General features: G+C 33.7%; 1 protein-coding gene across 1 annotated transcript in view; it reads left to right on the top strand.

Annotated features, from left to right (window-relative positions):
* LOC106677561 (uncharacterized) overlaps nt 1–14,317 on the top strand; it is a gene marked incomplete at its 5' end in the record, with an annotated part of 18,188 nt that overhangs the window by 917 nt on the left and 2,954 nt on the right. The window contains 3 exon segments of the mRNA XM_014415579.3: nt 6,790–6,844; nt 7,935–8,026; nt 8,730–8,859. Of these exon segments, the coding sequence (XP_014271065.1) occupies nt 6,790–6,844; nt 7,935–8,026; nt 8,730–8,859 (277 nt within the window).

The following is a 14,317-nucleotide window of genomic DNA, read 5'->3' as shown; positions in this document are numbered from 1 at the left end:
ATAGTAATTAAATATTAATCCATCATAAAACTGTCCTAAAATCGTTGCTAGCGTTTATATATATCATTATATAAATATTTTGTTACTGTCAAATGTTACTTGATTTTTAGGATACTTCATTATAAATAGATTTTTTTTCTATGTTGGCCCATTAGAAATTTTTTTTTCCATTTTAATTTTGTGTAATGAGTCCCTACATACTTAATTTGTATATAACATGTTATAAATGTCAAAATAAAGTTTCCTTATAGATTTAATTAGATTTTAAAATTATAAAAATAAAAAATGCCATTTCTTACTCTTATTGGAATCCTCTTCAACCACTACAGATACAGGCTAAACATTTTCCGATTTGCTATCACTTAAGCCTTCCAGCTAAAACACTTATATCTTTATCAGGTCTCAAAATAAGAAATACTTATTTTCAAATATGAAGACCTGAAGTCCTCAACATTTTTCATTTACTTAATCAACAAAATAGGTTATGTGCCGGATGACACGCACAAATTCATGAAATGAAAAAATATTATTTCACAAATGTAATTTACAAATTAACAAAACAAAGATAAGAAGGACGAAATTACGATATAAATAGATGGCTATTTACAGATAAATCCGTATATAATTGTTGTTAATTGCTAAATTCTTTTTTAAAAAAATATAAACATTTTATTGAGTCCTATTACTCGGAAATCAGTATGCACATGTGGTATAAATAAATAAAAAGCACATCCACACTTTGAGGTGGTACGACTCCTTAATTTCAAACTTCGAGAATGCAACATTTTTTGAATTTATTTCGGTGAATATCCTGGAAACGGCTACTCTTACGAGATCCTTTATGTTTAAGATATGACTCATTTTAAATGAATGTTGTGTAATGTTAAAAACGTGTGATTAATAGGCTTCGTCGAAGAGATAAAAAACCTATAATTAATAACGCATTACCAAATAATGTGATTATAATCAACTTGTTGGGAAAAAAAATAGTTGTTTGAAAAACTATATCTCGGAACTAATACTGAACTTAAAGAGTTCTATTTGAGTTAGCTCGTTAAATAACCTATTAAGTAGTTTATAATGATTATTTTTCTGAAAATAGTAGTTTCCATTATATTTGTCGCAATATATTGACAAAATGTTTTCCTCATTTTTCGAAAAAAATATTAGTGTTTCTAGAAAATATTTTACGTAAAAATTTTTATCAGCGCTCAATGTTTGAAAATTTACTGTACTCGGAATAGGCTTTATACTACTATTGATAATGAGCACTGGTAAAAAATGAGCGATCACTTTAGTTTTTCTTCAATAAAATGATCTCCCGGCGGTACGTTTTTGAAATAGTTCACTACCTACTTGTTAAGGACGTTTACTGCTGTTATTTAAACGAATTAAAAAATAAATTTTTTTCATGGCTTACTGCATTAATGCACTGTAAAGCGTAGTTTAAAAATATGTTTATTTTAAAATCTAAGATGATATATACATCAATACACTAACTAGTTGTACCAAATTTTGCGAAATTTAATTGTTTAAATTTTACTAATTTACAAGTTGAGCTAATAGCAATGCATTGATAGTTGCAAAACGGTTCTTAACTTTTGCCATAACATTTTTCTTTTTTAAAATAATAAAAATGGCGATAGCTTGATCACGAGCCCACCAAGTAGGAGGGGTAGGGAGTAAGTGAAAGTTGAGTGAAGTGCGCACTGCACCAGATTTTTCATCTGTTCGATCCACCAACTTCAGTTCGAGGAGGAAGACCAGTATTAAAGCTATTAATTAATATTGCAAAGGTCGGGTTAAACCGCAGTAATGTTTCTGAAGAGTATATAAAATTAATTTCATCGAAAACTAAGGATTATTTAAAAAAATGAAGAATGACAGAAAACTTTTTCACGAAATAATCATTAACTGATTAGATGTATTAAACAAAAATTCAACCAAGATTCAGGTTGGGTCTAGGTTTCATCGTGGACACACAAGGAAGCTGTTCTAGTAACGATGGAAACACTGTTTGAAGATTTTTCAATTATTTTACTGTTAATTAACAAATAATTGGCTTTGAAGAAAAATTAATAAAGCTATTCGGAGTAATTTTTCGGTGTAAATAAGCTCTCATCAGGGTATTTTTACTAGCATCCGTTTCTAGCAACGATTCATAAAATTCTAGATCGTGGCGTTGTAACCGTTAAGCACAATCTTAATGGTTAATGCATTCGGACAGCTGCCTAAATGATTGCAGAAGATACCATGAATATCATTACTGTAAAAATCAAGTTATTGCTGCAGATGAAGGCTTATAATGCTTTAATGTCTTCCGATCCAATAGTGATTGATTTAGAGAAAAAACAAAAATAATAAAATTTACGAGAAGAAATAATCAGTATGTTGAAATATTCTTAAAAAAATTTATTGGAAACTTAGGAAAAATAGCTGAACGATGTAAATAGCGACATCACGTGTTTTTCATTCAAAGACTAATCGGTCAATAGGTGTCCTATTGCTCCTAGGAATAAATTTCATATAAATTTATCAGTTTTATAATTAACAATTTACACATCTTTATTGACTTCCGAAAGGCTTATTATAGTGTGGTCAGAGGAAAATTACTAAAGGGATTGCAGTCACTGGGAATACCTAGCAAGTTAATAAGATTAACAAAGATAACTCTGGAAAGGACTGGTTGTAAGGTGAAAACTCGAGTGGGCATCTCTAATAGCTTTAGGGTTAACAGTGGCTAATGTGTCCATCTTCTTTTCAGGCGCCTCAGAGGATTGTCAGGAATGGAAGACGATGGAAGATTAGAAACTAGGAGGTTTCAGTGATTAGAGAGTTTATAATGGAAAGAGTGATATCTGGTTCGGGCTAGATCGGTTACGTAGGGAACATTAGGGTCTTTATGTATGGTTTTATTTGTGACAAAGTAAGGAGCATTGAGGATTTTGGATTGTAAGGATTGAATACGAGAGGAATTCGAAGGTTTAGTGGAGCCCCAAAGCTCAACTCCATATGTCCAGATTGGCCTTATTACAGTCATGTAGATCAGTCTTTTGTAATGTGTTGGAAGTTTAGACCGTTTGTCTAGTGCTGTAATAGTCGAAATCGACGTGCAGTTTCCTGTCTTTTCAGTCTTGTGTGCGGATTCCAGGTTAATCGTTTGTCCAAATGTAGTCCAAGGTAGCGGATCTGTTCGACAGGGGTAAGAGTAACATCATTAAATGAAACTGTAGGGCAGTCAGTAGGTTTACGACGAAGGGTAAAGGTGATTTGATGGGATTTAATGGAATTTATCTTAATCCTCCAATTACAACACCATTCTTCGAGGGCTGTGATATGGGATTAGAGATTTTGAGATACGATTAATGGGTTATTATTAACAGCGAGCACACGTGTGTCATCGGCATACGTGGTGAGGATAGTGTTTGGATTGGTTGGAATGTCAGCTGTATAGACGGTGTAGAGGATGGGAACAAGGATACTACCTTGAGAAATACCAGCGGACTGAGAATAGAGGGATGAATAGGAACCATTGATCAAAAGACTTAGATTTAGATTTAGACTTTACATAAATAAATATAATAATAATAAAGCAATATAATAATAATAAAGCAGCACAAGATTTAGGACTTTATATAAATAGTGAAAAGACTAAATGTATGAAAACCTCTAGACAGACCGGGGAGGGAAGAGATATTGTGGATGTGGAAACACGTTTCATAGATGCAGTACTTTCTAGTACCTAGGAGGAATTGTGACAGAGAATAATAATTTAAAAGTAGAAATTAAGGGCAGAATGGTAGCAGGAACCAAATTGTTCTATGCCATGCAAAAAGCTAAAAGATAAAAAAGTCTTTCCTAGAAAGCAAAGCTTTGGTTATAAAAAACAATAATTAGGCCAATAGTGATGTATGGCAGTGATACGTGGACTCTAACCAAGGAATCCAGAAGAGCTATGCTGGTTTGGGAGAGAAGAGTCCTGATAAAGATCTTTGGAGCCGTTAAAGAAGAGCACAGGTGGAGAATCAGAAGTAATGCCGAACTAATAGAGTTGTATGGAGAGCCTGATCCTCTGTGCTATTAAGAAGAGCAGGCTGCGATGGTTAGGACATGTGGGAAAGATGAAGCCCTGTATGCTGCCTAAAAGGATGCTTAATTGTGCACCAGGAGGAAAAAGGAAAAGGGGCAGGCCCAGGCATCGGTGGTTAGTTGATTTGGAGGATGATTTGAGAGAGATGGGAATCGGAAATTGGAGGAGTCTCGCTGGAGACCCCGAAGCATGGGGAACAACGGTGGCAGAGGCCCAGATCCTGTAGTCCAGGACTGTAGCGCCAAACAGTGAGTGAGTGATAATTAACAATTTAAGAGGTTCCATTCGTTTATGAATGTCATTTATTCACAACTTTAAAATTCAGTAAGAAACAAAGTTCATATTATTTAGAAAAATAAGGTTATTTATTTTATTGTAGGGGGGGCTGCCATTTTAATTTTTGCCAAATTAATAATTCCGAGAGAATGGATATGATTTAATCTTCATGTTAGAACCTTCATTTAAGCTAAAATTGGTCATGGACTTAATTTATGACCTTCTAATTTTATCCAATAATTAAATCCCGCTAGATTGGTCATATGGCCGTTGCTAACAACAACAGTTTACAGGTTCCTTTCACTCCGGTCGTTCACAAGACTTAGTCCAGCTCTTACCTTAAGAGCTTCGTAACTTTTTAGGATTTAAGAGAAGAGTGAGAGGTTATGCTCCGATGTGATAATATAAGGTGATTCGAAATGTGTAGAGAGACTAAAGCAACTGAAAAACCCAACTAAATTTTATCTTCATTTGAGGCGAATTGATGTTTGATTTTCAAGGATTATAATACCCGAAAGCCCCATTCAGGTTTTTTTTGTTCCCCTTTCGGGCGTAGCTGCCATATGGGGTTCGGCAACAGTGGGGTTGTATGTTAGGATTGCGCATGCCACTGCTGCCAGTAAGCATCTTTTTTTTTTTTTAAACTTCAAATATATGCAAAATTATTTGGTGGAACCATTTAATTTTTTTGGGGACAATTTTTAATAACGTGGTGCAGCCCAGCACTCGGTTGAGTGCCTTAAGATGGCGTACACCTTATCCACCAGCATCCGTTCGGTACGTCCAACACGCCTGGTCCGCATCCGTCCGGTTCTCACCTCCAGTGCGCAGCCTAGTCCAGCCCTCCTGGTCTCACCCTGCTTCTTCGCTGTCATCTTCCGGCTCGCCAGCCCCGGGTGATCGAGCCCTTCCCAATGTAAAGTGCGTTGGCCCTACCACCTTCCTCCACCCGTCGATGAACTCCCTGAAGAACGGGTAGTTCTCCTCCATCAGACGGGGGAAGTCCGACTCGGCGAGGGCGAATATCCCGGTTTTTCTCGTCAACCTGGCACGGTGTCCTTCCATCGCGGTCCAGTCCAATATCACATGCTCTGCCGTTTCTGGGACCCTACACGTCGGGCACCGGGGGTCGATGTTCTTTCCGAAGCTTTGTAGCTTCCCCCGGAATCCCCCGTGTCCTGTCAGGATCTGTGAGACCCAATAGTCTGGGATGACCCATCCTGCTCTCAATCTAGAGCGTGGGGAAGAATTTCCTGAGGGTCGCACTTTTCACTAGTCCGCCACTGTCCATTCCACTCCTCGATGGACTCTTCCCGCAGGAACTTCTTCCAAAGGTTCGGGGCCTCGCCGATCCTCTCCCGTAGCCCCCCCCCCGGTAGCACTCCCTGCCCCTGCCTCTTCAAATCATACTTCGTAGCATCCTCCTTGTGGACGAGGTCCAGGGGCATTGATCCGGCCAGCACCTACACCGCTTCATGCGACACCGTCCTATACCTATACGCCTTCGTGACTCTCAGCAGAGCCAGTCGTTGCACGGAGGCCAGTATCTTCTTCTGCTCCTGCGTGAGGGTTCGACTCGACGCAGGGGATGCGTACCTCAGGATACCCAAGACCACTCCTTTGTAAATAGTCATCGTAGCGGGGTTTCTTATACTATCCGCCAGCTTACTGAAGGGAACTAAAAACGTAAGGCGTAGATAATCCTAGCCTGTGGACCTTTATTGATTATTTCATTGTGAACTTCCTGGATTTGAAATAACCACGCGGATGTTTGTTCTACAGATGAACGGCTTAGCGAAAAAATATAGGTCCTCACTTGCCTACTAACACGACTCGGCCTTAATCTATGGAGCTAGAGCGATTAGTCACTATCCTTGTACCCGAGTGATTACCTCATTTACCCGTTAGATAGATTTGAAAAGATTTCTTCCTGAATAGCTAAACCGTATAATGTGAGTGGAAAAATTGTTTTCATTACCTCTATAATTTGAATACAGTTCCCTAACTTCGGTAGTGAAAAAGCAGAAAATCATAAAGAAATCTCATCATGATTTTCCATTGTTTTCATTGTATAAATTTAATATTTATTTTATTACCGATGTATAAAAATTCTAAATTTAAAGATAAATTAGTACTTTTATTCGTAAACCACACTGATAAGCCTGTTTAAATTAAATCTAGTTGGAGTACGTAAAGACGTTAAGTCCCGAATTAACAAAATACTTTTTACTTGTAAAAATTTATGTCTATAGGACATAAATATATGATGAAGCCAGATCAATATATAAATGAAAAAAAATATTAGGCTGACTAGTCTTTAAATCTTTTATGAAGATATAGGTAATTTAGGAAAATATAGAATATTTTTGTTATTAGGCATAATATAAAATAAATCTTTGATAAATATATGTTTTTCGTTTCAGATAATATTTGTCATTCCAGTTATTTTAGACATAATATGGATCATCTCCACAGCAGGTATAAAATATATATATCGTAATTATGAATAAGTTTTATTAAAAATACAAAAATATTTCATGTAAACAAAATAATAAAGCTTTTATGCTGAGTACTAGATAAAAATGAAGAAATACAGGAGCCAATTATAGACCTAAATTGCAAGGAAAATGTCTTCATTAATTAACCATTATCTGTTTTTTTAACGGCTTCATGGAAAGTTTAATCTATTATTTTTTCTCCATGATGATAATTTTTTTTACATAAAATCCTATTATCATTTCAAAAACAATCTTGATGATTTGATGATGCCATTGTAGAGGTTTTTCCTCAAGACTAATCTCTCCTGGAGAAGGTCTTTGTAAATCTAGCAAAAAGAAAACAATTAATTTTATATTATAAAAAATACAAGCTGTCCATGATTGTGCTATAGAAAATTGTGTGATTTGTTACAGGAATAGCGTGATGGAAATTGTTTTAGTAAATAATGACAATTTTTTAAACATTTTTCATACATAAGTATGTCTTCAGACCCTCTGATGAACTCAAAAAATCTGTTTCCTCTTCAATATATATCAAAATATCAATTCCTGCAATCCTGTGTATATCCTCTGCTGTGTTTGACGAATCCTTCTTTAGGATTTGTTTAGGGAGCGTACTCCCACTGGAACTCCATTTACTCTACCATATACCATGTCCAACCTTTCCCTTAATTAAATCCCTTTATGTTCAACCGAATTTTCTTTCTCCAAACTGAATAAATATTATATTAAATATAGACATATATTATTGGTAAATATTGAAAATGTATATATTTTTTTTGTACCTTACTCACAATGAAATTATGGTATAAGTAGTAAGTAAGTAAGAATACCCACACTGTTTTTGGGTCAGTATGTTTTAAACCTAACAACCTTTTCTAAAGGAATATTGGCCTAGAAAAATAATAAACTATGTTTCATGTCATTTCAATAATAATAATTTATTGATAATTAAATTTATCATTTCTGGTAAACTTTAAAACAACGATTTTAAGAATTGACATGTCAAATTTAATATTGACAATTATTTCTATAAGTAGCCAATTATAGAAATTCTGTTTGTTTTTCAGGAGGAGCACTATTGGGAACTCTTATTTTTCACCTTATAATTAATGCAATACTTACATTGCTTTCGATTCAGCTGATTATGGCAGTCAAAAAAGTGAGCAACTATTTGAATATCTAATTAATGCATTGGTTGATTAAAACATAATGTAGGCTTTTGATATTTATTGAAAGTATGCTTTATTGGATTAGAACCCGGGTCCTTGGAGTTAGTAGCACAGCGCCTTACTCACTGGGCCGCTCTCCTTGCAATATTGAATAATAATGTGCAAATCAACTAAAGTATTTATGAAGTTACAATAGAACCAAAAAAAAATTTTGAAGTTTTAATTTTACTTTTCACAGGATCGTAGATTTTTTTTTTATGCTACTTTATTTGGTCACTTTATTTACTATTAAATATACTGTATTAAGGCTATTATGAAAATAATTCATAGTAATATTCTCTGAAGTAAAAAATCAGTTTAATAATTAAATAGTTAATTATTAATTTTATTATTATTTGACTTAAAAATTAATATTAAGAGATAACATAATAATTATAAAGTTGATAGCATACATTTTTTTTTCATTCTTTTTTATATTTTCTTTAATTGTTTTATTATGATTAATAGTAAGTATAATAAATAATAAATTCTCATTGAAAAAGTAAATATTTAGTTTTTTCATCCAGTGACATTCAATTTTATGGATTCTATAATATAAATATAGTTGTATTTTATCTTATTTAATTATACCAATATAATTCGATAAATGTAATTGTATTTTTTTTTTTAATAAATTTATTTATCGTGTTTTAGGAAAATTCAGCACAAGTCTACATGTGGATTTTTTTATCTGTTTTAATGGTTGTAGTGAACATTATAGCCTTCATCGTATCCCTTATAATTATGTTCATCGGGACTTTCAGTACTGGAGTAATCACTACAAGTTAGTATCTCTATATAAGGGAAATAGTAATAAAAATCAAATGATATAAAAACAAGTAGTATGAAAACAAACTGATGGATACAAGTTGGTATTAATAACAATGATTTAAAACTATTGATTATACTCATAAACATCATATTTGCTGAGTGTACATTAGAAGAATACATATAATAATAATGCTGGATTGTTTATATTGTTTCTTTAAAATTAACTAATGATGTCTAGGAGAGTCAGGTATGATCCTTGGTAAAGCTTACGGGTTCAATCTTTAACTGACTCTTCATTTAACATTGAGTTCCCGAAATAATCTCTAAAAATTTATAGCATCTTTATACAGAGTTCCATAAATACGGAACAGTCTTTTTAGAGATGATATATGACCACAAGAACTACATTAAAGTTTCTGTCGACCACGGACTGATTCTCAATACAATAAGAGAAAATCGGTATTATTCTAGTTTTTTTTAAAAGTCACGTTTCTTGCTTAATCAAAAAGTAAAAACTATCTAAAAAAACTAAAGGTAATTAAGATCCAATTGCAACATCGTCAATTAGATTTAAAAATACTAAATTAAGCGATTTTCTGTGCCGATACGAGTCATAGTACGAGTATATACATTTTTTTGTTTTTAAAATAAAAAAAGTATCAATTTTAAAAACAAATTTATGTATTCCAAAAAAAAAAATCGAATTACACCAACAAACTTGGGCAAATAAAAAGTCAAATCCAGCCTAACTCCAAAAGAAACCTCGTCATCTCTTTAGCTCAACAGAAGGCTGAGAAAAACACAGGTTAAGTGTGATTTATTTAAAAAAACAAAACTATCCTCTTCATGGGAATGTTATAAGCTCGTACATTACGGATTTTTTTTTATTATTTTTAATTGTTTTTGATTGATCATTTTCAATGCATAAAACGTGACGCTTAGAAAACCTCAAAGTATCAATTTCCTCCTATTCAATTGAGAATTGATGTTTTCATATGTTCTTTTTGAACTTTTTTTTAGCTATTGTAGTCTACTATCAGCTCTTAAAATATTGCTCAGAATTTCCGGGATATTCAATTTATTATAGTTTTAAATTTTGTTCACTGTTTAACTCAGTAAATAGCAGAATAAAATTTACTATTTATTAAATAAAAATTCGTCTTAAAAAAATATGATATACATATTAAAAAATATATAATAGTTTTAAAATTTCAGATGCAAGTTTATGTTTATATACTTCTCGAAATAATATTATTTTTTTATTCAGAAAAATATATCCAATATGACGAGACAAAAACATCTATTGGTGCTAAAATAACATACAAAAATGATAACATAAATGAAATATGAGTTCGTTATACTTTTGATTATTAGGGCACTGTGGAGCTACGATTTATAGGATAGAAGATAGAACAGTACAATATGAATTAATCTCTACCGATAAAACTAATAATTCAATTAATATAATACAACTAAAAGCAAAATACTAAAATGAAAACAAAAATAATCGAAAAAATTTATTAAATGAATAATAATGATGTGAATTTAAAATTAATAAAGTAATAATAATGAGCTAATGAATTTGTAATAAGTTTGGAGTGAACTTCATTAAAAATAACAATATAATACAAAATGTAAATAACGAATAAAATATTTAATTAATGTAAAAAGTATTATACAACCTAGAATAATATAAACAAAATATAAACTAAAATAAAATGATATAAGAATACGATAAAAATAACCAGAATTTAATTTCCAGAATTTCTTCATGATATTATCCAGAGCTATGTTGAAAAGTATTGGAGGCAAGCCGTCGCCTTGTCTTAGCCCTGTTTTTATCTGAAAAGGTTAGCTTATAAGACCCTGAATATTCACTTTAGATTTTATATCTGTCAGAGTCAGTTTTATCAGATTTATGGTTTTCATGTCTACTCCATACTCTTTCAGGATTTCCAGTAGGGTTTTCCTATCCACGGAATCATAAGCCTTTTTAAAGTCAACAAAAGAAATGTAAAGATTTTTCCTTCTGTAGTGTAATATTTTATGAGCAGTTTGAGGCTTAATATTTGCTCCTGACAGGGCTTTCCTTTTCTAAAGCCCCCTTGGTACTCTCCTATATTGTGATCTATTTGTAATTCCAGTCTATTCAGCAGGACTTTACAGAAGATCTTATGTGTAACTGATAGTAGTGTAATTCCTCTATAGTTATTAACATTGGTTTTGGACCCCCTTTTATGTCAAAGATGTATTAAGGCGGTTTTCCATTCTTCTGGTATTTCTTCTTTCTCCCAAACGTCCATAAGCATTTCCATGAATTTCCTTCAGAAGTCGTCAACTTCCACATTTCTGCCAGGACGCCGTCTTCACCAGAGGCCTTATTATTTTTAAGTGATTATATTACTTCCTCTATTTCTTCTTCATCCGGTGGGTCTGAATCTATGTTTTGTGGGGTGTTTTTCTCTATCACCAATTACTCATTAGGTTTTTCACAGTTTAGGAGGTTTTCGAAATATTCTGTCAGAATTTCACAGTTATTTTCATTTTTCAGTTTTAGTTCCGTCTCTCCTCTGCATTACCAGTTTAGGGGGGTTGTACCCTTTAATTTTTTTCTTGAATGCCTTGTAAAAGAGTCTAGTTTCGTTCTTCTTGAAATTTTCCTCCATTTCCACCAGTTGTTCGTTGTGGAATCTTCTTCTTGATGTTCTTCTTTTCTTACCTTTTTATATTCTTCTAGATTTTTCGAGGTTTTGTGCTGGTTCCATGATTTCCATGCTTCCAGTCTTTCCCTAATGGCATTTTTGCATTCTATGTTCCACCATACTTTCTTCATGTGGAGGTTCCGTGGTGCTCTTGCTCTCTTGCAACTCCTGTTAAGTTTTGAGTCAATTCTTCCCAATTTTCCGGTGATTTTACTTTTTCTGTATATTCCTGTCCCTTCTCTTTTACCAGAACTCCGCTGTCCACTGATATTGCTTTTTTCTTAGGTTCAGTTCTGGTAGTCTTTCTAGCAGATATAAAATTCATCTTAATTTGAGAAGGGTAGTGATCTGAAGTCACATTAAATGCTCTTTTCACTCTGATGTTTTGAACCTCTTTATATTTTTTCTTGGAGGTTGCCAGATGATCTAACTGGTGCTTCCCTAGGGCGTAGTTAGGACAAACCCACGTCTTTTTCTTATTGACTTTTGTCTTGTAATGTGTTGACTTGAGTTTTAAGTCACTGATTTTACATAGCTGTACCAATCTTTTTCCATTCCTGTTGGTCCATTTGTATGCTGGATACTCCCCAACTATATTCGTGTATCTTTTTTCTTTCCCTATTTGCGCGTTCAAATCGTCAAGGAGGATTTTTACATGGTTTTGGTTGAGGGATTTTTATCATCTCTTTTTCCAACATTTCTCAGAATTGTTCCAATTTCTTCGGGTTTTTCTTATTATCTTCATTTATGAGGGCATGTGCGTTTATGATAGTGTATTTTTGTTGGAGGATTTTATTTAAGTAGTGACATCCTGGAACTTACTCCCTACAATTCCACTACTATGTTCGAAAATTTTTTATCCACTTCAAAAATCGTCCCAAGGTGAGGCATCCCTCTCATTATCTTCTTGCCTGAGGGTCCTTTGAAGATTCTAAAACCATCCGACTCTATGGTTCTGTGTCTGTGTACCTGGTACCTTCTTGTTTCTTTCTTGTAGGTCCATTACTGATATTTTTAGTTTCTTTAGTTCTGTCGTGAGGTGTTTAAATTTGCCCACCTAAATTAGGGAGTTTATGTTGTATGTTCCAAAATAGTACTTGTTTTTGAGTCTGAACTTCTGCTTAGGATACTTGTGGTGCTCCGATTCACCGTGTTTCAGTTTTTCACTGTCAGGCACCCTGGAATCCGATCGCCCGACTTTGTCTTTATTTATTTACATTTATTACATAATTGCCATAAAATGAAATTATAAAACAATTGAATTATCCAGATAACTATGGCCATAAAATATCGATTACATTAACAACTTAAATTACATTCCAAAATCCTTGATGCTCCTTATTACGTCACAAATAAACTCATTCATAAAGACCTTAGCATCCCATTCGTTGCAGATTTGACCCAAAACAGATATGCGTCTTTTTATTCCAAACTCCTTAACCATCCTAACCCATTAATTCTTAATCTTTCATCCTTAACAATCCCTGATAATCCTCCGAGGCGTCTGAAAAGAAGATGGTCACGGGACCTTCTAATTTAAATTAATGTTTGAAGTACCACCAATGGGTGGTTCCTTCCCAAGATTTTCAAGCGTATATGAAACATACTACATATTTACCTATTGTATTATTTTGTACAGTTGTAAATTACAATAAATAAATAATTTAAAAAAAATTACATTTCTAATAGGGGTATTCATGATGTTGTGTTAAATGTTATATGTTTTACCATGTTAAATGTTATAACTATAGGATTGTGAGCAGCCCTATTTGAAGTCATGTTAAACGTTAAATGCATAAGAATCCCTAGCGGATTTTATCAGCAACTTGTTGTATAAGCCTTTGTTTATAACCTTCCTTCCAGACCCTCATGTTATTGTTTACCTCAGTTTTGATTTAAGTAATTAATTAAAACATGCCTAGAGTGAGTGAAAAGTGGAATTTGTGTGAAAGTTTAGCTTATGAGTGTCTTATTGATCTTAAAACTTGTGAAGAAGAGAATGAAGATGAGCTAATTGACAACTGTATTGAAAGTCACAACTAATATGGCGGCGATCTCAACTGGTCTGTAGTGTGACGTCATTCTCGATTTAACTGACCAAGTAACAGACTCTCAGCCATGTTAAATGTTATTTCGTTTTACCACGGCAAAAGAAGGCAATTTTTTTCGATTTAACACGAGTTTTTCGATTTAACACGCTTTAACATAGATCATGAATACCCCTAATGTATATCTGGGCTTAGCTGAATAGATGGTGAATACTGTGGGTATTGTTGACATCTTTGCCGCAGAGTTCCATTTCTGAAGCGCATCTTTCTTCCTCCGCTGGCGCCTAGTTCCGATAACTCAGTCCCTCTCCTAGTCTCTTGATCTGCCCTCTTCTGTTACTTTGCCGTTGTCAAGTCTCTCTTTCCTCCACTAGTTCGTAGGGGCGTCACCATTTTGAAATCTGATTCCTCATTGGCAATTAGTAACTTCGCCCACAAAGTAACCGTCTTCCATAAACTCCGAGAAGGGGTGGGAACCCAATTCCCCTGTGATCTTTTCTGCTGATACCTGGTTTAATGGGTTTTTGACCCTTCAACATCTTGTATCAATTAAAACGCTGGGAAAGGTGTCACTGTGTAGAAAAGTGTCCTTCCCGGGACAGGTGTCGGCTAAGTGACAAATACTTTTATAATATCGAGAGGGTTATTACATATTAAAATCACAATATTGTTGATTTTCACAGGTTCTTGTTGAGTCAAAGAAAGACGACCACTAGAAAAC

The sequence above is a fragment of the Halyomorpha halys genome, unplaced genomic scaffold (assembly GCF_000696795.3).
Source record: "Halyomorpha halys isolate HHAL.00 unplaced genomic scaffold, Hhal_1.1 Scaffold103.1, whole genome shotgun sequence".
NCBI lineage: Eukaryota > Metazoa > Arthropoda > Insecta > Hemiptera > Pentatomidae > Halyomorpha > Halyomorpha halys.
The sequence above is the reverse complement of the archived record's forward strand: the minus strand, read 5'-3'. Positions and strand labels throughout refer to the sequence as shown.